Source organism: Opisthocomus hoazin, chromosome 3 (genome assembly GCF_030867145.1).
Source record: "Opisthocomus hoazin isolate bOpiHoa1 chromosome 3, bOpiHoa1.hap1, whole genome shotgun sequence".
NCBI lineage: Eukaryota > Metazoa > Chordata > Aves > Opisthocomiformes > Opisthocomidae > Opisthocomus > Opisthocomus hoazin.
This window is the reverse complement of record NC_134416.1, coordinates 51,361,310-51,384,519: the sequence shown is the minus strand read 5'-3', so window position 1 is coordinate 51,384,519 and position 23,210 is coordinate 51,361,310. Positions and strand designations below refer to the sequence as shown.

The following is a 23,210-nucleotide window of genomic DNA, read 5'->3' as shown; positions in this document are numbered from 1 at the left end:
AGACACTTTGGTTCATCAAGGAATACGCATATTTTATACGCACAACAAATAACATTTTATTTTTACTTAATCCAAAAGCACATTTCACATCATTGAAAATTTCCTGGAGCAGGGAAAATATAGATGTGATCCATTTAACATTGCCCGTCCCAGTTTTCCCCACTGACTCACTGCTGGGCATGTTGAGCTCAGTCCCAAGAGCTGAGTGACAGCAGGGACGTGCATGACTGGCTTTGGCAGCCCTAGCCAGCTGCAAGGCAGCAAAGCACCCATGCTAAGTGGCGTGTAGGCATGGCATGCCGCAAAGCTGCTTACCCAGCAGGAGCATGGGGCCTCATCCCAGGAGGTGCTGAGTAACCCCAGAGGTGCTGAGCCCTCTTTTCCCAGCTTGAGTTCAGTCCTGGGAGATGCCCAGCACCACGGTGGGCTTGGCAGGTTCAGGAGCACACCAATCGTATTATAATTTGGGAGATGAAGCATGCAACCTCCTGCCAGGTTCAGTGACAGAGCAGAAGTTCAATTTATCTTTTTCTTGCCCATTACGGGGCCATTCAGGTGTCCCAAGGACACAAGGAGGGACTTACAAGGCCTCTGCTGCAGAACGGAGGGACCTATTGCTGAGCAAAGTCAGGAATCCTCTTTGATTTCTCCATCCCTCATGTATTTGTGCTCTTGCTACCCAAAATGAGCCCAGGAGTGGGCTGTGCAGCACGTCCTCCCTGTGCTGATGTTCTGAGCAGCTCTCCAGTTTCTCTGGCATGGAGCATGGGCACATCTCCCTCTCCACTGTGTCAGCGAGAGCACAACCCATAGGAAGGGAAAGGTATGGCACGAGGAGGCTTTGCAGTTGGTGAAAGCAGAGTGTCTCCTTCCTCCGCTTCAGATACTCTTGTGGCCAATGAATAAAACACCACCTTTTTTTCCCCAAATTAATATTTTACCTCTTTAACAACAAGCCATTCTGCTCTGAGTGCTGCACTTCTGTGAACAATGTGCATGGAACTGTCTTCTTCGTGCCTGAAAGTAAACAAATGGACTTGCATTTTAATTCAAACTAATAATTTCTTAAAGTCCATATTCTTTACAGTAATATTCATTAAGCTCTTCTATTATACCTAGTGGAAGGAGAAAACTGGTAGTTGCATTCAAAGCAATGATAAGTTACCATTTTAATGATTCCCTATGTTGTGAGTAATTTATAAATCACTTGGTATCTTCCCAGCACAGCTTGCCTTCTGTTTTTAAAATGTACCCTCTCGTATCCAACAAAAGGGTTTCAGTGCAATAAGAATTAAGGTGTGTCTCTTAGCTTTTACCTCCAAGCAATAATGATGTTGTCAAGCGTTTCAGGTGAGACCAGCCCAGAATTTTGGGGTGGGGAAAGACACTTTGTTATACGGCATCTTCAGTGCTTCCCTCGGAGGGAGGCAGAGACACCTTGAAGGGCTGAGTGTAAGGACATCTACCGAGTGTCTTCTTAAATAGACACCAGAGCTGGGGGGGGGGAGGGGAAAAGGAACAGGCTTGTAACCATAACTCAGTTGGACTTGTATGCGAGAAGGCAGATGCCATGGATTGGCTCCCTCACCGAACGGCTGCTTTTCTGTTCCTTTTATTGGTAAGTCAGATTTTAAAACAATATTTGTAAACTTCTGATTATGCCAGTTAAATCTTCCTCAGCAAAGCATTACATTTTGCAGTATAAACTACCCTTCAAAAACATAATGTGAAATTTAGCATAAAAGATAACGCTGTGCTTATTTTAAACTGCACTTCTGAAGGTTCTATACAAATAATTCAGTTTTTCATTAAACGCTGACAAATGTTTCTTTCGATTAAGACTTTCTGCTATCTACTGATGTTCAGTATGTGACTTTCTGTCTTTAATGCATGACTTTCCAGGTGAATGTTGTCTGTGGCTGCTATTTAAGGAGTCACTGCTATTAATAAAAATCTTAAAATTATGAAAATCCTAATAACTTGACTGGATATTATTTGATTTTATGTCTATTTTTTTAATCAATTGAGAGAATATGGATATTCCTACAGCTATACTTAAGAGAAGAACATGAAATTTAGTGCCTACCTTAGCTGAGTGAAAATCAAATCTTGGCCTATTATTTCACATTACAACGAATTCCCGTCTTGTAGTGCATTAGTGTCTGAGAACGCCATGCGCTGAGCAAGTGAATGCATGATGAAAGTGTTGCTCTTTGGGTTTGTTTTTCCCACTGTACAAGGAAAGTTGTGGCTATAGTCAAGTGGCATAGTTGTACAATGTGCTCATCAAGGCACGGAAATTACTCAGAAAGGACTTAGAATATGGAGGGCCTTCTGCTTCTGCAATCTGATTTTTGTGTGGATTATTTTTATTCATCGGTGCTGTTCTTCTAAAATTAGGTAGAGGTTTAAGACCGTGAAGACTGAAATGAGTAGGATTTCTATTACAGTTCTGTCCTTCTGTGGACATTCATTTTGCACAGTGTATCAGTAAGTGTGAAAGTTCTTGTTACTGATCCCTCTAGAAATGTTGCAGTCAGGGGAAAAGTGTTGGTTGTTATAGAATATGAAATCCTAAGACTTACTTTGAAAAGGCAATGCATTAATTTTGACAGGTCTGCAGTCAGGGAAGTAGAACTAAGCAACACAGGGCAGCTGCCAAGCAAACGACGACAAAACTTGGCAAAAACAAGTTACGGTTCAGATAAGTTTCTGCTTGTTTAATGCAGCGCAGAGGTCTCAGAGACTGGCATGTTGCACATCGCATTATCACTTCTGGATTTTCCTTTAGCGTTAGTGACTGTTCATTTTACCCAGTTAGCTGGTGATGCATACTCCTGATGTGTCAAAGTTCGAAAAAAAGTTGACTGTACAGTGTCTAAGATCTGTCCATTCAAAAGAGATTTTATTCAGCAACTCTGAAGCCATTTTCATTCTTTCAGTATGTTATTGCTACAGTTGTGACTGACGCAGGATATGTGTTGGGTCAGGAAAAAGAAACAGTTATGAAAACTGCCATTATGTTTTGATTACTATCAAATATTTGAACTTTTACTACCCAGAGGAAACAATTGTTCTTCTTACGTGTTCTTCTGCACTGCAGTTTCATGGTGGCCTGTAAAACTTAGTATCATCTTTCAGCACTTTATAGAAAGCTCACAGAAAAGCAGTAGAGATTAAATAAATTATAAATTATATCTCCAATTTTAGTGTATTCTGAGAAACAATCTTCAGCTTGATTAATCTTTCACAAACATTACCTGTCTGAATGGTGTGCCTGGTTATATATCATTAATAAAGTGTATGAAATAAAACTGCCATGGAGTTTTATCTACTTTAGTACACTACTACACTTTCAAAAAAAGAAAACTTAGCAGCCCTGAAACTAATAATTTTCTATATGCATTTCACCGTTGGTGGGACTGATTCTGCAACCTTTGCTCATGTGACTTCAAAGGCGTTATTCTCATGAGTAAGGGAGTTCTGTTTGTGATACTTGCACAGACACGTTTCATGGAAATAACCTGTTTGATCAGGTATGACTCTTCTCCTGCCAGCTATCATGTGACAGCTAATAAGTTTAAATTTACCACATCTCTTATATGGTCTTCTGCCTCGCTGCATTTTCCCATGTGTTATCTATGCTGCCTTTTTTTTTTTTTCCCCAGTTGTCAGGCTACAGTTACACCTCCTACTAATAAAATAGTTGCACAAAAAAATATTAAGGGGCCAAATTCTCTCCTTGCATATGCACACAAAACATCTGCCAGGATGTAGCCAGGAACCTGCAGGCTATTCTGCCATAGAATTTTGTTGTAGAAATAGGAACTAAAGCAATTCCACATCCAGGAATTATCACCCAAGATTAGGTTCTTAACTATGCAGTTTTACATTCCTAAGTAAAAATGGCCCCTAAGCAAACATGCATTTGCAGCTATAGCACTTTAAACCATATTAGAATTCAGGTTTTATTGAGGAGATTTGCTAAGGAGACTTAACATGACTGATTTGAAAACTCGACTTTGAATTATAATGGCATACACCCTGTATTGAAATTACTTTTCCGTTCATTTTTCTAATGGTTAAGCTCAGTTACTGTATGGAAATTCATTATACCTGTATGACTCAGCAGAACAGAAACAATCTCAGTGGAAACTTTCCCAAAGTGGTCAGTTCTTTGAATAAACAATTTTAAAATAAATAAAACTTTGGAATACATTCTCCTGACTGACATGAGCATGGTCACACTTCTGCTGGATTCTCCATCCTGAATGAAATACAAAGTACTGCCGTCAGTTGCTAACACAGGAAGCAACAGAAACACCTGATTTTGGCAGAATTAGAAAACGAAATACCCAAAGAATTATCCTGAAAAACTTCCCCTTTAAACTGGAAGAAGCACATTCATTAGTGACCCATGAAAATGAAGTATAGACAAAAACACACTCATATTTTGATTTAGAAATGATCAAATGTCTTCTTTTCAAAATAGGAGGTTTTGCCTTATGTTTCAACTCTGCTTCTCCTTATTTCATATGCACTGATTTATCATTTTTTAAAGAGATGCAGAATGAATAAAGGGAAGGGTTCGTTATTTCAGCCCTTTACTAGTCAGGGCTTTGGCTTAGTAAGAAAGACATAAAAGTCCCAAAATGCTGACACAACCAGAGCTACCATGGCACCTTGATGACTAACATAATATGCGTGAGTTCTCAGCACTCCTCCCATCCAGGCCAATAACAATACCGCTGTTGACTTCAAAGAGATAGAAGCAGATCCAATATGAATAATGCTGGGAAGATGTTAAAGGCGTGTTCGGTCATTTAGATTCGAGTAGGTGGAGGAGGGAGTATTCCATAATTGCGTATAATATTGCTTGGCAATCAATTAATGATTAGTTAATTCTTGTTTGTAAATTGCTTTGAAGGTGCAAAGACCCAGACACATTCTATGGGCCTAATTCTGTTCCCAGTTACATCAGAACTAATCCAGAATAACTCCCGGGTAACTCCAAGGAGTCATTTTGGACACAGCGTTCAGGCTCTGTATCATTACAATAAGACGAGCTTTCAGATAGGCCACTGTGCATATGACAGTCACCATAAACATGTTTTCTGCCTGCACCTCTCCTGAGCCAAACCAGAAACAGCTTCTGCAACGAGCCTCTAGCTTTTCTGCAGATTTCCCATTTTTTCACAGTCTCTCAGAGACTAACAGGACAGCAAATCTCAGTACCATTCTGCTGAGCTTGCCGACTCCAAGGTCTTCAGGATGCATTCCACACATCCCAGTGGCTCCTATTGCTTTAATTATCATTAATCACTGAATCTATGGAAAGTACTGTACTTAGATACTTGTTTAGAATGGAAATATGTTCACTACCTAGAAGTATGTTGGAGTTAGCTGCTCGGAGACAGTATTTCTCTGCTAGAAATAGCACTAGAAACAAAGGGTCTGCATTGCAGAGAGATATTAGAAATAGACAACAGGGGTGGGGGGAGCCTTCTAACTGCTCGTGATAGTGGAGAACCAGGAAACACTATCTGGGGAGGCAGAGGAACCTCCAACCCTGGATCAAGTTGGATAGATGTCACTCCAGAAATGTTGAGGTTTAGCTGGTGAACTAGACAACTTTGGCGTCTGCCTGCCCTCCTTCCTATAACACGGGAGTAACTGAGAGAGACATACCAAATGCAGACATCTAGTTCATCAGATCAGCCCTTTCACACAGTATCACAAACTGTACTAAGGACTCTGGATTCAAAACCATCAAGACTTCTTTGAAGTTCTTCCATTAGCAACATATAGCAGAATGGTTTTTTTTCTTAGTTAACACTGGGCACGTGTGGAAATATGGGGGCCTAAATTTACAATGCCCAGCATTACTGATGGACAAATTCCTAACATTCCTATTAATGGTGCTCAAAAACAAATGATGAAACTTCAGTGTAAAATGTATATTCTTCACTGCTTGCAAACAGAATTCCCTATAGGCTGAAATCAAGTGGCTTATGAATATTCATATCCCTAAAGAACAGGATTCTTTACAGATATAGTTCTTATTTCAGAGATACTCAGCACAGTTTTTCAGTTAGGCCTGCGGAGTAGAAGAGTGATGTGGCTGGATGTGAGACATTAATTTCACTGTTAAATAACAGAAGAGGCCACAGGATACAGATAATAAACAAGACTCCCCTAACATTGCACTGGGAGGTGTATACCCACACTTTTCTGGGCCGATGCAATTGCTTGCATGCCAGAAGCGATTTCAGCCTAAGGGAGGAGAGGATTTCACTACACTTGTAAAAGGAGGCTCTGCTCTGCCGGTGGGAACAACTGACAAGAGACGTTGAATCAGTGCTATTTCTGGTGGACTTCATCACTCTGATTCTCTGGTGAGGGTGTAATCTGCCCCTTCTACTCTCCCATGTTTCCCCAAGTTCCGAGGGGGATTAGAAAAGGACAAGCCTGAGCTTCCACTGGGGTGAAAAAATCCTGCAGTTTAAATGGAGTCTGATACTGTCCCTTGTCTGAGATGAGTAATGGCTGCACGTGAATTTGAATCCCATTCTGCAGCTGAAGGTTTAAGGTTTACCGAGACATAAACTCAGATTAAAAGATGTATTGATGCATTTAGCACAAAATGACCATATTGTAATGATTTTCCTGAAGAGTATTTCTCTTAACAATTTATGTCAATAGCTTGCTGAAAGAAACAAGAAAAAAAAATCTTTACTCCATGAACAGTCTGATAAATTTCAAGGTATATGCACAGCAAATCCACAGTCTAAATTCCCTCATTCACAAGCAGATTAGGGCAGCCGTTATGTGCCAAGGTCTCAGGGAATGTTCTGGGCAAGGTCAGATCATTGGAGGCATTGCTTTGTAAATGACAGATGGTGGACCTCTTACAGCATGTAGATAAATGGGGAAAAGAGGGAAGAGAAAAGAAGGTGGGTGAAGCTGCTGTTCAACAATCTGTTGCGTGTAAGGGGTTGTTTTAACATGAAGCAAGTGGAAAAAGTCTGTGCCCATCTTCCAGCCTTGACAGAAGGCGGCAATAAATTTGAAGTGAGGAAAGTCCCATGACGTAAAACTACCGTAGAGGAACAGATTGTCAGAGATTTTATGCAAGTATAACTAACATAAAACTCACCAGATGATAAAACAGGTCAGACAAAAAAAAAAAAAAAACAAATGCTGTTGAACAGTACTGGGAAATTATAAGGGAAGTAGAAAACTGGTAATTACAGCTGTTAACCACATTTGGTGAGAAAAGAGAAACTCTGCAATACTTTTTGAGTCACCTGGAAATTTTGTTTCTCCCAATGATGAATGAAGCAAGCATCCAGTCCTGCAAATCCCATATTCTTCACCTTTTATCATCTGAAGAGAGCAGAGGCAGGTCCTAAACCCAAAAGAGATGCTCTGAAGAGGTACATTCACGAAGTGAACTTCTTTTTCACACCTTATTTAGCAATAAGATTAGTTAAACTCTGCCTTCTTCTAAATTGTGTTAATCAAGAAATTGAAGAGTGTCATATTATATTCATTTTAATTTTAAAGTAATTGCATATTGAATCTGATCTTGCCACCTTTATTACTTAAGACTTTGGTTGCTTAGTTAGACCTCAAATCAAAGCCCACTGCACACCAGGGAAATTTGCCTCATGACTGCAGTTGGCTTTCCGTCCTGCATTGAACCTCTTCAACCTCAGTGGTGAGTTTCAAGAAAACATTTTTGTTCTTTTTGGTTAAACTACATAGTTAAGTACTGCAGGTTGACTGCGGACTTTCTAAATAAGAAAAAATAACAAATCAATCTTCAGAATGAATAAATACTCCTTTTCTATTTCCTTAGACATACTTATTAATAACAACTCTTGCAACCACTTCTCTCTTCAGCTGAGGTGTTACAACCTAAAAATCTGTGTGAAAGCTGTATTTTGATGTAGATATAACTTGAAATTTGCTGTGGCACATCCATTCAAACTCAGAGTTCTTCCTGGAAAGACAGAATTAATTTTGAAGCTGTTAATTGTCAAGGAATTCAAGTGATGGATATAGAAAAAAATGAATTGCACAAAGTCCTTTATGGGAATCCTGTAGCTACTGTCTAGATAGGCTGTTGCAATAGACTTGAGCAAAAATACTGCTCCAGTCCTGCAGTATAGCAATGTATGGCAGGTGCGTTTTGCTGACTGCATTTTGCCCTGCATTTTTATATGCCAATCTTCTTATTGTTCTTGCAGGTACTCTTGGATTTCAGCACAGGATTTCATGTAGAGGTAATATATATTTCTTTAGAAACTGATTTTCTAATCAAATGAAATGTAACCAATGCAAAAATGAAATGGAAAACACTGAACTGAGACATTTCTGAACTTGAAGCAGAAAACATATTTAAATATTAAACGGTTGCAGGTAATAACATGCTCACCCTTTCAAGAGAAGTTCTCCTCAACCTAAATGAGTATCTCACACTCAGGAACAATTTTAAAGTAAACATGCACAGTCTTAGACATTGGGACTTGCAGACATATAAAAAAACACATGATGTATAAAAATACCTTTTCTCCTTATTGTTGGAAATTCTAAATGTCTGTATTAATTTAAAATGGATTGAGGTTACTGGTCATATGATACTGGAACTCTCTGTCAAAGGTAAAAGAATGGAGTGAAAATGGAACAGCAAGGTGGAAAACCTTCAGAAGACAAAAACGTGAATGGATCAAATTTGCTGCAGCTTGTAGAGAAGGAGAAGATAATTCTAAGAGGAATCCAATTGCCAGAGTAAGTAGAAAGAAAAACAAAAGTGTTCACTGACAAGGAAGTTTTTCTAAAGACAGGCTGATAAAAGCAGAGAGATTTAAAAGTATACTTGCTTAGGGTTGTCCAAGCAAGAAATGTAGAACAGAAGAAAGATGATGTGATATTCCCAGCTCTGTTGAGACAGTCTCATCAGGTGAACCCACGTGGCTGCTGAGGAGTGAACAAAGGCTCCCCTAGAACATGGTCATCGGTCTGTTCCCTGGACAGCCCCAACCATAGTCTCTTCATGTGCAACATCTTTGTACTAGATCACGATTTTTTTTTTCTCACCCTGAGAAACCCCTGAGCAGAAGTTCAAGCATAGTGCATGACTTCTGTGGGCAACAGAATGAAGAAGATGTTTTCCCATCCTCTCACCTTACTGAGGTGACCGTACCCTTACTGAGGTCGGGCCACAGTGTGATACTCTTGGAAGTTTCTCTCTCCACTTCCCTGCCAAAAGATTTAAGAGAAATAGAAAGCCCATCCAGCACTTAAGGGCAGATGGATCTCTAGGCTGACTGTTTTACAGAACAGCCTTCCACTGGTTCTGTCGTTTGAAACTTGTGATAAGTGGTTGAGAAACTGAAATTACACAGAAATATTTTGCAGGAACTAATAACAGCAAAAATAGTCCTGCAGGTGTCCTCAGTAAACTGGCATAAATTATTACTATCTATTATTGTAGATCCGATCAGATTGTGAAGAAAACCATCCAATCACATACAGCATCTCTGGAGTTGGCATTGATCGTGCTCCCTATGGAATATTTGTTGTTAACTCAAGAACAGGAGAAATTAATATAACATCAATAGTGGACAGAGAAGTAACCCCAGTATTTGTTGTAAGTACTCCCCTTCTTATCTGACCTTTAGAATGATGGATCCAAGGTGGGGCAGGGAGAGCAGAAGGAGACAAAATTATTTGTTTCAGATTGTTACTTTGTTTACTTCACTTTTGGTTTTAAAACAAGTAAATCTCTCTGTCTAGATACGTTGCTTTGCTAAACACTCAGTGACGGGTGTAGATTTGGAACCACCTCTTGAACTTCGAGTCAGAGTTCTGGATATAAATGATAACCCTCCTATATTTGCACAAGCTGTATTTACAGGATCTGTTGAAGAAAGCAGTATGGACAGTAAGTAACTACATTATGCCTCTTATACTATAGTTGGCGAAGTTCCCAGAACAGAGTTAATACAAACCTGGGGTGCTCATTCTTAGGCTCATTTTTCTTAGGCAATGGCATATATTGGCCAGGGCTACTCCAGAGGAAGGAGCGGCAGATGATTCTCCAAGTGCTATTTGAGCCAGGGCCCGAGCTCATTGCCTAAAATTAAGCAGCGATGCTTCGTTCGCCCTTTCCTCCCACACATGAATGCTGAATGTTCCGGTTTCTAACCATATCATCATGCAAATTCTTTCAGATGTGAAAATGTCATTCCTTCTCATTGAAAAAAATAACACTGCACCGACACTTATTTCCTCTGAGGTTACATAAAATATGTTTTTTCCCATTTCTCTATTTCAAATATTTGTATTTGTAGCCTGAGTATTACAGTTGCAGTAGAATATTACTAAATAAACCCTTACTTAAACCACTGAAATGGTTATTTTTACCAACAGCACAGCAATCAACATTAGACATGCAAATAGCACTGAGGCAATGTTGCCTACCACTCATTTTCTACTTTCTAGAAATTCTCACTTAATACTGTGGAGATTTCATACATGAATATCTACAAGCTCAGTATTTACTGTTTTTACATAGTCTCTACGGTGACTTAAAGAAGTTCAGTGAAAATCTGCATTTCTCTATCTGACCTTAATTTTTAATGCATTTTGCAGTCATTAACATTCAATCAGAGTCATTACTACAAAATTAAACTTGTGTTTTTCAGATTTTCTGCTTTGTTTTTTTTAATTGTTATTCTTTCTTTTTAGACACACTGGTGATGAAAATTATTGCATCAGATGCAGATGAACCTAATCATTTGAATTCTAAAATTGCCTTCAAGATAGAGAGTCAGGAACCTTCAGGTCCACCCATGTTCATTATGAACAAATATACTGGAGAACTCCATCTTGCAAATTATCTTGACAGAGAGGTAACATTTCCCTTTCCAAACTTAAATAGCATGATGTTGTGATGTATATGCGTTATGAGAGTGGGGAAAAAAAAAGAGAAAGGTTGTGGTTTTTACAAAAATTGAGGGAGAAATTCATTTCTTCTATATGTTACAACAAAAGTCTAAGGCAAATTCCTACTTTAGGAAATAGTAGCAAGATATGAGTATTTATAACATTTCCGATGTATTGGTGGTCCTTCTAACCTGCTCATTTCTCTTTCTGTGACAGCAACACAGTAGCTACACTCTTGTTGTGAAGGCGTCAGACCGGGATGGAGCTGCAGATGGAATATCATCCCTTTGTAGCTGTAATGTTAAAGTTATCGATGTCAATGACAACTTCCCAACTCTTGCTCAAAGCTCTGTAAGTTTTTAATACCAAAAGCAACAATGCTGTTTAAAATCCCTGTTCAAAGACTGAGTCAATAACAGACCCCTTACTAACTCGTAGAGCGCTTTCACTTTTGAATGTTCCATTAGATTAACAGGGTTGTTTCTTTGAAGCGTGCTCAAAATCCAATCCATTGCTTGCGCACCAGTTCTGATAACGTACACATAGATTATTTTTGTATTCAGAGAAGTCAATCCAGACACCAACTTCTCTGTATTCAGACAAATCCAGTCATTCAGGTGTCCAGACCTGTGAAATACAGCCAGATTACATAGATTAACCGAATCTTTGTATGATATTTTCTCGTAGAAAGCAAAAATCCATCTTCTCTAAGCTGCCTCTGCAAACATTTGAGATGATACAGCTCTTCAGATCTGCAACCAGAACTACAATTTTACCAGAACACAAGATTTTCATTAAATTTGCATGGACTGTGGGCAGGACATCCTTCGAAAGAATCCCTGCAGTCAGCTGTGTTTTTCTCACATTATATATTTTAGCATTTTCTAATAGGTGTTTATATCTCGTTTCAGTTTTCAGCAAGTATTTCAGAAAACTCACTCAATTCAGAACTGCTACGAATACAAGCTCTGGATGCTGATGAAGAGTTTACAGACAATTGGTTAGCAGAGTTTTTCTTTATATCTGGTAATGAAGATAACTGGTTTGAAATTGTTACGGATCGAGCCACAAATCAAGGAATCCTTAGAGTAATTAAGGTATGGATAAATATTGTGATTCAGCTGTTGAAATAATTATCTTAAAATAGTTTTAATTAATTGTTAACAAAAATAAATGAGCAGTAAAAACATTGTCACTCAACCATTTAAAATAGAAAATATTTAAATAAAATTAAAGGAACTTTTCTTTATTATCTAGTCCTCTGTGGTTTATCTTTTAGGAACTGAATTATGAACATCTCCAAACTCACTCACTGATGATTGGTGTCAGGAATGTAGCTGCCTTCCACCATTCTGTTGCACAGGACTACCGAGTGTCTGGAACACCTCTCACAATAGAAGTAAAAAATGTAGTTGAGCCACCAAGGTTTCAACCACCTACAGTTGTGTTTTTTATATCAGAAAGCACAAGAGCAAATTATGTTGTGGGAACATACACAGCCATGGATGAGGACACTGGAGCTATTGCATCAAATGTTGTGTAAGCTCTGCTCTGGTTAACTCCCTGGATGGAATAATTCTTTTAAATGAGATTTCAATGGGATGAGAAATAGGTATATTAAAGGGTGCTTTAAAAAATAGCTTACAAAATGTTAATAGATTAGCAACAGAATAATAGCAATAGAATAGTATATTCTTCAGCCCATTTTTATGCTATGATTGCTTTTGTTTCCTGACTTACTTTCCTTAGCCTTGTGCACAAGACAAAGCAAATATAATGTTTCTAACAGGCTGTAACTTAAATAAATCAGAACAGACTTTTTCCCAACTCAGCCTAAGAATACCTAAGAATATTTTTTTCTTGAAATGTTTCCTACATACAGGGAACTTGTTAACATCTCTAAAAAAACAAGCAGAAAACCCTGAGGCAATATTATACAATCAGAATAGAAGAGGTGACTAAGAACTCATTCTATGGTTTAATTAATAATATATATATATATATAAATAAATAAATAAATAAAAATGTTGACATTTATTTCTGATGAAAATAATTATAATTAATGCCACCATATTTTTTTAAGGTATGTAGAAATAAATACACCCAATTTACAAAGCTTTGAAAAGTTTTCATAAATCAGAGAAATATGTCAGCAAATACAACTGTAGAATGTTACAGGAAGAGCTGTGAATTTAACTACTGATGTCAACAAGGGTTCTAGTAAAGGTTTACAGGATCCGGAAAGATTGTACTTTTAGACTATGATACCACTTTCAAAATATAATGGACTTCTAGGCATTTACTTTATTCCTAATTATTTTTCTGGCTTACATCTTTTGAAGTCTACAGGAATTTTGCTTGAACAGCATGCAATGCCATAGGACCTAGTACAGCCTAAAGAAAAATATTCCAAAGTGACAAATGTTATTTGAAAAATGAATATGTAATACATATATTCCTAACATAACGCTGAATATTTTTACTTCACCAAATTCAGATATAGTATAGGACGTGATCCAGGTGCCTGGTTCAGAATCAATCAAAACACTGGTGAAATCACACTGAACAGAGTTATTGACCGGGAATCAGTCTATGTAATCAATGGGCAGTACAAAGCAGAAGTTCTGGCTATCACCAGAGGTAAGAAAAGAGATCAAGTTTTCTGAAAAAAAACTCTCTTTGTTCCAGATTTCTCTTAATGTTTTTTACATGTTTCTAGTTTTTCCTCATGAATGGCATTATTTATAGTATCAGTACTCTCTCCTGACCATAAAATATCTTCTTTTTGCAGGGATTCCTCGATATACTGCTACTGGCACCATTGTGCTTACAATACAAGACATCAATAGTAATTGCCCAACTATTAATACTCAATTAAGGAAAGTATGTATGCGTTCTCCATCAGTGATTATCACAGCAAAGGATAGCGGTCTGTATGCTGCCCCCTTTACATTCAGCATACATGGTGAACCTAAAACTACATGGATTATCAGATCAATAAATGGTAAATTAATCTATATTTTATAACAGAATAAACCATACTTATAAGCTGTTATCTAAGATAACAGATTGGGATAACCTTTTAAAAACAAATAAAATAGTTATTAGAATCTATTCTAATCTCACTTAAATGGGATTTTATGCTCATATGATTCAAAGAAGTTGTTCTGGATTTGCATATATATATACAGCTAGAATCAAAATCATTACTTGTGTTTTATCTAGTTACCAGCTTTGAAAGGAAACTAAAAATTCACCAATAGAGCAACAAAACTGTACTTTAGTTAAGTGTAGCTATAATAAGCACCTCTATTGCTCTAAACCTCATGAGATAATTCAAAAGTAGTTATCTGATACCTTTTTATTTCTATATTATCTAAAGAACTCTAAGCATACGACAAAAGTCTCAAATTTATTTATTGGAGTATAAAATTATTAGTTGGCAGAGCTTTACTTTTATAAGGCATATAAAAATGGCAAAACAAAGATTATAGCTTTTGCAATTTACTGTACAAATTGTGCTTACTTGTATTTCTAGAAAAATGGTTTAGTCATTGCCCAGTGGAGCTCTTCCAGTTTCCTCCAACAGGACATGACAAACCAATAAATTAATCAAATCTCATACATTACTAAATGACAGAATTTTCATACTTTACTGTATACATAGAAAACTATATTAAAAGGTAAATATCACAATTACACCTATTCTTGAGTCTTCTATTTGTCCTAAACAGATGCAAATGTGTAACTAAATATTTTAAAACTGCTGAAAAAACTTTTGAAAAACACATGCAAATTCCTGTGGGAGAAAAAAAACATATAAAACTTGCAATTTTTGTGTTCATCATGAGAATAAAAAACAGAAAAAGCAGCATTAGACAAAAGTGCATTGGCCCCTTTTATATTTCTCAGGTTAAAAAGTGATTATTGGACTGATCTGGCTCAGCTTTTCTAAAACAAAAAAATAGCCTAGATGAATACCATAAGTTTTAGCTTTGAATAAGTACTGTAGACACATAAGTAACTGAAGATCTTAGAACCGGAACACTTAGTCTTCATTCTGCTCTGTGAACGTTGCTCACAAAAATTATAGATTTGTACAGTATTTATGGACAATACCTTAATCTAAATACTCTTCTCTTTTTTTTTCCCCAAAAAGCTTCCTCTGCAGAACTAGTGAGTCAGAACATGGAATTCTACATTTATAAGGTCTATATCAGCGTAAGAGATAATCGAGGCCGATTATTATGCCCTAAGCCACTTATAATTCCTGTGCAAGCTTGTCAATGTGACAGTCGTAATTACTGCATCAGGGGGGCCACAGAAATAATTATCATCGGTGGTGGTGGCAGTACTGATAGCGGTGGCGGTGGTGGTACTGATAGCAGCGGCGGTACCACCAGTGATGGTGGTAGAGAAGACCAAGGTGGTACTGGTGACTATGGACCTGGAGGAGGAACAGTTGACCACACAGTTTGGCAGAGTTACACTGAAGACTATGGTGACGGAGGATATCCTGGAGTCACTGACCGTATTGATCCTGGGACTGGATATCCTGGCAGAGACATCGAATCTTCTACCACGCTTAGCGGTGCTGCCATTGGCCTGATGTTTCTTGGTGGATTAATATTTGTTCGTAAGTATAAAATTAAGAAAACAATGCTATTAATTTTCTAAAAAGTGTATTTTTTTATTGTTCTAAAATAAGATTATTTTTCTGCTTGGTTCTTACCTGTTGGCTCCCATGGGCAATTTGACAGAGAAAAAAATTGTCTTTTAAATTATAAGAATTTCTATATATTTTATATTCTGCATATTCACATACTTCTTTCATTTAGAAATAACTCTTTCCTTCCTAAGCCTTAGGGCGTTTTTCCTAAGGTGTTAACCATCAGATGGGGTAAAAATGTTTAGTAGAAGATTCAGAATATTTTGGGCAAGGTCTGTCCCTGTCACTTACAACTTACATTTTACAATTAGTACTTCCATTATATTACTAAAAGAAATGGACAAGAATCAGCTTCAAGGTGGGTATAAAAAGATGTAAAGAACAAGCTTCCTTTGAACTCAAAGCCAAATTTCAGTAGTAGAACAATAGATACAATAAATTGTGCACCTTTTGGCTATTGCTGCCAAATATTACATCTATTAAAAACAAGTAGCATTTGTGATAGCAGGATCAAAACAGGTTCAAAACAGATCATTCATTCATATGTCCTAGTATTTTTGAAGAAATATGAGTTTCAGGGATAAGAATGACTCAAGTTAGACTTTATGCAAGCAGTTCCTTCTCAGACCACCATAATCAGATGTGATCGTCTTTTTTTCATGGCCTGGACATCAAGCAATCAACATCTAAAATTTCCCAATGCAGAAATACTGACTATAAAACCAGAGGAAATGGATTTTTCCTCTGATTTTTTGGGTTTTGATCTTTGATTAGTAGGAACCAACAAACACAAAATTTTGGACTGCAAAAGGCTGTTTTGTTAGTAGTTCCCAGGTGGTTAGTGTTGCAGGGCAGACCGTCTGCCTTTGGAATTCTCCTCTCCTAATTGGTAGTCTGGAGTAAACATGTTCTTAGTCATGCAGTGTGAGGTAGTACTTTGTACACTGCATAGCCCATTCCTCTTTTCTCTTTGGTTCGCTTTGGTGTTAAACTGGGAGTTTTCGATAAGCTGCTTGGTCTGGTGTAGGCGACCGTCTCTCTCCACTCCCTCTGCATTGACATGAGGTTACTAACTTAGCCATCTAGGTTAAGGACCTAAAGACAGACAGAATTAATATTGCAGTGACTTTCTAAAATGAGCAATTTTTTTCAACGTTGGCATCTAAAGCATTCAGCCATTTCCAACACTGAGTTCTGGAAACAAATAAGCATAAGACAGCACACTGAGAAACTTGGCTCACTCTATGTAATCATTTGTTAAAACTGGGGTTTGGGGTTTGCCTCTATTGTTTTTTCAAATCAAGCATTATGTATATGTGATGTGAAAAATGCAGCTGGAGCCTTAGCCAAAAATTGCTGTAGCCAGATGGATATCTCCACTGATTCTCATACGTCTATTATTACTAATGTGTATTTCTTTTCAGTTGCAATATCTGAAGAGACAAGTGAATGTTTATGTATCAAGAACAAATATCACTGAATGCTATACGTAGCAAGACTGGTTCTGTTTGTTTAATTTTCATATGCAACTTATATTCATTCAGCTGAGACAGATCAAAGTCTGTTCCCAGGTGTATAGGCATAAATTTGGAGTAACACACCCACTTTGCTCTGCTATAACTAAAGGTGCAAATTATTCTGAATTTCCAAATGCATATGTTTCCAAAAGCAGCTAACGATTCCGAAAGCCAGACTTGCCGGCTGCTTGGTTTGAAACACTTTTAAAGACCTATTTTCAAATGTTCTTGAGCACCTGCCCTCTGGGAAAAGCAACTATGCCTGTGAGGAAGAAATGTCCTAAATCCCTGTTTCCGGTTTCTTTCCTATTAAGTGATTCCAATTTTGATGTCAATGAGCGACTGTTGTGGTTGTGGACCTGGTGCTGCAGCTGGAGTTGGAACTGGATTTGAACCTGTACCTGAATGCACAGAAGGGGCAATTCATCCATGGGGAATTGAAGGTGCACAGCCTGAAGACAGGGTTAGTACATCCCATATTTCTAAAACCCACAGTAACTCACATTTACAGAAAAGACTGCATTTGACTAAAAGTATGAAAGTGATTGTAGTATTACATCATTTTCTAAAAGAAGCCTGGCATTGTCAAAAATTCCCAGGCAGATATGAAAAGTGGTTCTTTGTTACCATTTGCAGATGGAGTTTGTGTGTTTTACGTTGTGTTCTGTTAGCTTGGCCCAATAGCTTGATGTTACTACTCCCTCAGCTGAAACATGATAACTAGCAAGCTTTTTCAGTGCAAAGTAGGACAAGTTAACACAAACCATCTTCATTAATCACCTTTTACTTTGACAACCTAAAAAACTTGGATGGAGTCTTTTGTTGTTGTGGTTGTTTTTATGGAGATGGTAATTAATAGCTATCGTTAACAGTTGAGACTGTTAATTCCTTAATATGATTCACAAAGTTTTGGTCTTCATATAGGGATTTCAAAGTCATAATTCAAGGAATCAAAATATTGTTTTCCAGGATGTCTCACACATTCTTGCCCCAACAACAGCTGCGGGAGGTGATTTTGGTGACCCTTCTGGTAAGCAGATCCTAAAATGTTCTCTGTGTGCTGTCATAGAAGTTATCTTTCAGAACTTCACATCTTCTGATTCAAGGAGCACTTTGGTTTCTCAGCTACAACCCAGCCCTTCCCATCCTACATCTACAGATAGTTGAACTGATGCTAGTGGCACTCCCAGTATGAATAAAGGGTCTGAGGTTTAAGCCTTTGAGCAGATTCATCTCTGCAAACTACATTTATTTTGAAATATCTGCCAAGGTTTTCAAATCTCAGGCAATTTTTCTTTGTCATTCCAGCTAGTGAACAGAGGGTCTTTTCAAGACACCAGTTTTAGTAGATCAATCTTGAGGCCAGAATAAGGAAATTTTCTTTCATAACTCAGTGGTGAAAGGTCCACTTCTTCCCAACTTCCAGGCTCTGCTTGCCACAAAGGAGAACAGGGCCTGTCAAGCAGCCAGTTAATTACTGACCATTTGTGCACTAGCCTAGACAGAAAGCTGATCCATAGCACAATGAAATTGTGCTTCTGAGATAAGATTCCCCTAGGAATTCATTGGCCATAGAGAATAAGTCAAGCTCCGCAGTGCCACTTTCTCTTTTTCCCCATGCCTTACTCCACAACTGGAAGGAAGGATGCTGGCACAGATGCATTTTCACTAGGTTCTCACAGGAAGAAATACCACAATTTCTTTGTTGACTATTGGTTATTCAAAAATGCCCTCCTCCTTACAGTAAAACCAAAAGAGAACATTTTGGGGCATAAACATCCAGAGATGCATAAACAGCATCCCTTCATTCTCAGGGAAGTTCTGCTGCCATGACAACTCATAAGCTTAAGACTTACATATGTGATTATTTCCACTGTTCAGTACCATTAAGGTGAAAGCCCCTGGTTCAAATTCTATCAACTGAGACTAACAAGATTAAAAGAAAAAAACAACATAATTTAGACGATATTACTTAATGTAATCACAGTCAAGACTACTGTATGCAATTGGTTTATTATGTTACATGTCAATATTTAAGACCATTCATTCCTTGTTGCCATATACGAAAAACTCTGGAGAAGAGAAAATCCTGTAAGTATGACTTTATAATTTATTGTAAAGGTCATTTTCATTCTACATTATGAACACTGGTGATTTTATGATCAACTGTTTTTCTCTTAAAACTCCCTTAACAATAACCACTAGAAAATGTGAAAGGAGCTACAAAGCTATTTCTTTCAGAAAAGAGTTTAAGGCGAAACAATTTTAACATCAAAGTGATCATAAATATACATTTATGCATTTGCATAAATATCCATAAGCATCATCTGATTTTCTAATGCAAATCCCATGACAGCATATATGTACATCAGACAGAGGAATCTCTCCAGCCAATTACACAAATACATCAATGATTTTCTAAAGCACATATGCACATGCAACCTAGCCTCAGGAATAAAATCAAGGTCTTGGATGTCTGCTAATATGCACTTAATTTCTATTTGGCACATGTGCATGGATCTGTGACTGAAGTTAGTCTGAAATACCTTTAGAAACTCAGTAGTGTCATTGTACTATTTGTAAAAACAACCACAAATTCTGTGTAAGTTTTCACATAGCACAGGAAGGATAACTTTCCTTTTTCTGTTTTCAGACATATATACAAATACATATGGAGGAGGAGGAGTAGTAGCTTCTGGTGTTGAAGAAACTACAGGGGTTGGCTATGGCACTGGTACTGGTTACGGAACAGCTGGAGGAATTTCTGGAACAGGAGAAGCAAAAGGATCAATTGGAGGAACAATAAAAGAATATCGAGAAGGAGGGGTGAACATGGCTTTCCTAGACAACTACTTCTCTGAGGTAATTGCCTGACCTTCTCTGCGTTATATCGGCAAGCCTACTGTTCAATTCACCTCCCCAAGTTACATGGTGGAAATCTAAAATAACTCCACTCAAACTGAAACTTCCATCACATAAGACTGGTGTGAGAGCAAAGCCGACTGTACTAGTAGGAAACCCTATGACACTAGCAGTACTGCTTTTGAGCTGCTGGCGTAGCAGATCTGATTGCTCAATAGCCTTTCTGTAAAAGTGACAGACACAATGCACTTATGGGTAGCAAGCATTAAATGGTTTCAGCTTCATAAGTGACCACCAAATTTATATACTTGTCACCTTTTTCAGTGTACAGCTAATCACTTAGTGAAATTGTTCACACGTTATTTCCCGTGCAGCTTGTTTAATGAAGTGGCTTTAAACAGTTCACTTTCTTCCTTATTTTTATCACCATTTCTTTTCCCTGAAAGACTTGTGAACTGCAAGTGACACAAATATGCAGTTTTGTAATTGGCAACATATTAAATAGCCTTTACATATTGGATAAAAATATGCTATGGAGTTTACATAATTAACGGATTAATGGGAGATATTTTCATAATTAGCCTGAACTGTGAGGCATAAATACTGTAATTGCATATGTCACCAAAATACCAATTAATATATAAGGATTGCTGAATTTCAAAATCTAAATCAGATTCAGTGGAGGAGAGGACAGAGTAGTCCTGAAGTCCTGAGCATGGACATCTCCCAGGCTGCAATTGCCCTGCTTCCAAGATCACCCCCTCACTTCCTTTAAATTCTCCTCTTCCCTGCCCAATCCCTCCACACTGACCACCCCACCATCCACAATGCCATCGCAAATCAATGATTTTCATCCTGCTCAAAACGGATTCCCTCCTGGGCTCAGCAAGCCTTCCTCACCATGGCCAACCCTCCATCCCATATGCTCTGTCCTGGCTGCTCCGCTGCTCTCCTGCTTTGATCCTCTTCATACTGCTTTGTTCTGATATTGCTGCCCAAAGAGTGCATTTGTTCCCTTGTCCTTTTCACTGTCTCCCTTCACCCCACAGTCAAACCCACTAATGGCAGGCCGAATTTGAGATACTAAGTGTTGGCAGAAACAAGAATAAAACATCAGTAACATTTGAATAAAACTTATTGCAAGGTTACAAAAATGTTGATGATATAATCTGTCCTGTTGATGCCTCGTTTTTCAAGCCAATTGGGCCTTATTGTGGTTAGGGAAACCTTACTGTGGTTTGAGTCTTCATGCTCAAAAACCTGATGAAAAGTCACTCTGTTCTTCTTTTCTTTTTACTTTTTTTCTGCTTTTGCAAACTACAGAAAGCATTCGTGTACGCAGATGAAGATGAAGGTCGGCCGGCAAATGACTGCTTATTAATATATGATCATGAAGGAGTCGGTACTCCTGTTGGCTCTGTGGGTTGCTGCAGCTTTATTGGAGAAGACACAGACGAAGCCTATTTGGATACACTAGGACCGAAATTTAAGACCCTGGCAGAGATCTGTCTCGGCAAAGAGATTGAACCCTTCCCTGATGTCAACCCACCCTGGCCAGGTGTTAACATCACCTTTCCCAACCCTGAAAGTGATCTAAACCTCCCACCACCTGGAACCACCATCATTGTCAATGGAAGTGCACCTATGCCTCCCCCGGTTGGCACTACAACGGTTGTTACTGAAAACACCTACACATCTGGGTCAACCATACAGCCCTCGAGGCCGATGCCGGATCCTTTGCTCCACGGCAACATGACGGTGACTGAGACCTACACCTCTGGCTCCCCCTCTCTTTGCATTGACCCTCTGCGTGCATCCAACGTTGTTGTAACAGAACGGGTTGTCGGTCCCGCATCTGCCTCTGATTTGCGCGGCATGCTCGATATCCCCGATCTCACAGACGGGTCCAACGTTATCGTCACGGAAAGAGTAATCGCGCCTAACTCCCGGCTCCCGACCTCTCTGAGCATTCCCGATTTGGTAGATGGGTCGAATGTGGTGGTGACAGAAAGGGTATTCAGGCCTGCCGCTGGCATGCCCGGCAGCTTGGTAAATATTCCCTCGGAGCTATCGAACGCCCACAATGTGGTGGTCACCGAGAGGGTAGTGTCAGGATCTGGGATGAGCAGCCTGGGGGGGACAAGCCTGGGAGCGCCAAATCTGGGGGGCCTGAGTGGCGCGGGTCAGATGCTCAGTGCCGACGGTCACCTCGGCCAGGCAATGGGCACGGCGTCCCCCGGCACCTCCCGGAGAAGAGTGACAAAGTACAGCACTGTGCAGTACGCCAGCCAGTAAGGCCTCTGCCTCAGCCCCTCCCTGATGAAACCGCCATCTGCACCAACACTCGTTAGCTGCCACCCACCAAGAATATTGTTATTATTCACAACTAGGAAATAGCGCTAAAGCTTCAGGGATTCCTACTTGTGTGAGGATCTCAGAAGGGTGCCCCGTTTCAAAGTCAAACACCGGACTTTGTCAGTGAAGGGAAAGTTGAAGTTAGCTTTAAATTTATTTCTTCCTCTCCACCTAGCACTGCAAGTGCACAGATATGAATGTTTTTGGAGAAAGATCTGATTACCGAGTGGAGCAGTGAGAGGGAATCGTTGTGTGCCTACAGTATCAGCAGGAATTAATGTCATATAAAAAAGTGTTAAAATACCATACTGCTGAGCGATCTCCCACACTAAGTAGATCTGGGTTAATAGCCCCTCACTGACAAGACAGGAAAAGAATGTAATTAATAACTAGTCTACTCAAGACTAAATAAGCACTTTCAAATGCATGACTTTACTTTGCATGTAATTCAAGGAGCGCTACAAAATGGCACTTTCAATTGTTTCTCCCATCACCAGCAATAGTTACAAATAATAATCATATAAACACAACACATTTTCATCACTTTCTGAAGTTCTCAGTAGAACAAACACTCTGCCGCTGCCTGCCATGCTGCTTCTCTCATGGCGAGGAGCGTGACCAGCAATAGGCACTGTCACCCAGGAAGACATTCACCTTTTCTCCTTTACCATTACAGCTTTACTTACATCTAAAATCACTTTGGTGACAACCAGGAGCTCTTTGTCAGACTTTTGTGCCAAACTATGACTACCATTTAAGTCTGCAATGTCAGGCTATATTTAGAGGGCTATAATATATCATGACAGTTCTCTTTTCTAATACTGACAAGAAAATAAGAAGATTTGTCATGTGGG

The 23,210-nt window shown here is 38.7% G+C and overlaps 1 protein-coding gene across 1 annotated transcript; it reads left to right on the top strand.

Moving 5' to 3' along the window:
* Window positions 1-1,570: 1,570 nt before the first annotated feature.
* LOC104329156 (desmoglein-4-like) lies at window positions 1,571-22,296 on the top strand. The gene is made up of 16 exons (XM_009934248.2): window positions 1,571-1,618; window positions 8,253-8,288; window positions 8,665-8,793; window positions 9,500-9,655; window positions 9,802-9,949; window positions 10,756-10,919; window positions 11,170-11,304; window positions 11,865-12,050; window positions 12,233-12,492; window positions 13,451-13,593; window positions 13,745-13,957; window positions 15,113-15,589; window positions 17,454-17,602; window positions 18,109-18,169; window positions 19,793-20,001; window positions 21,325-22,296. Exons 1-16 carry the CDS (start codon window positions 1,571-1,573, stop codon window positions 22,294-22,296), a joined length of 3,486 nt encoding a protein of 1,161 aa, XP_009932550.2.
* Window positions 22,297-23,210: the final 914 nt, after the last annotated feature.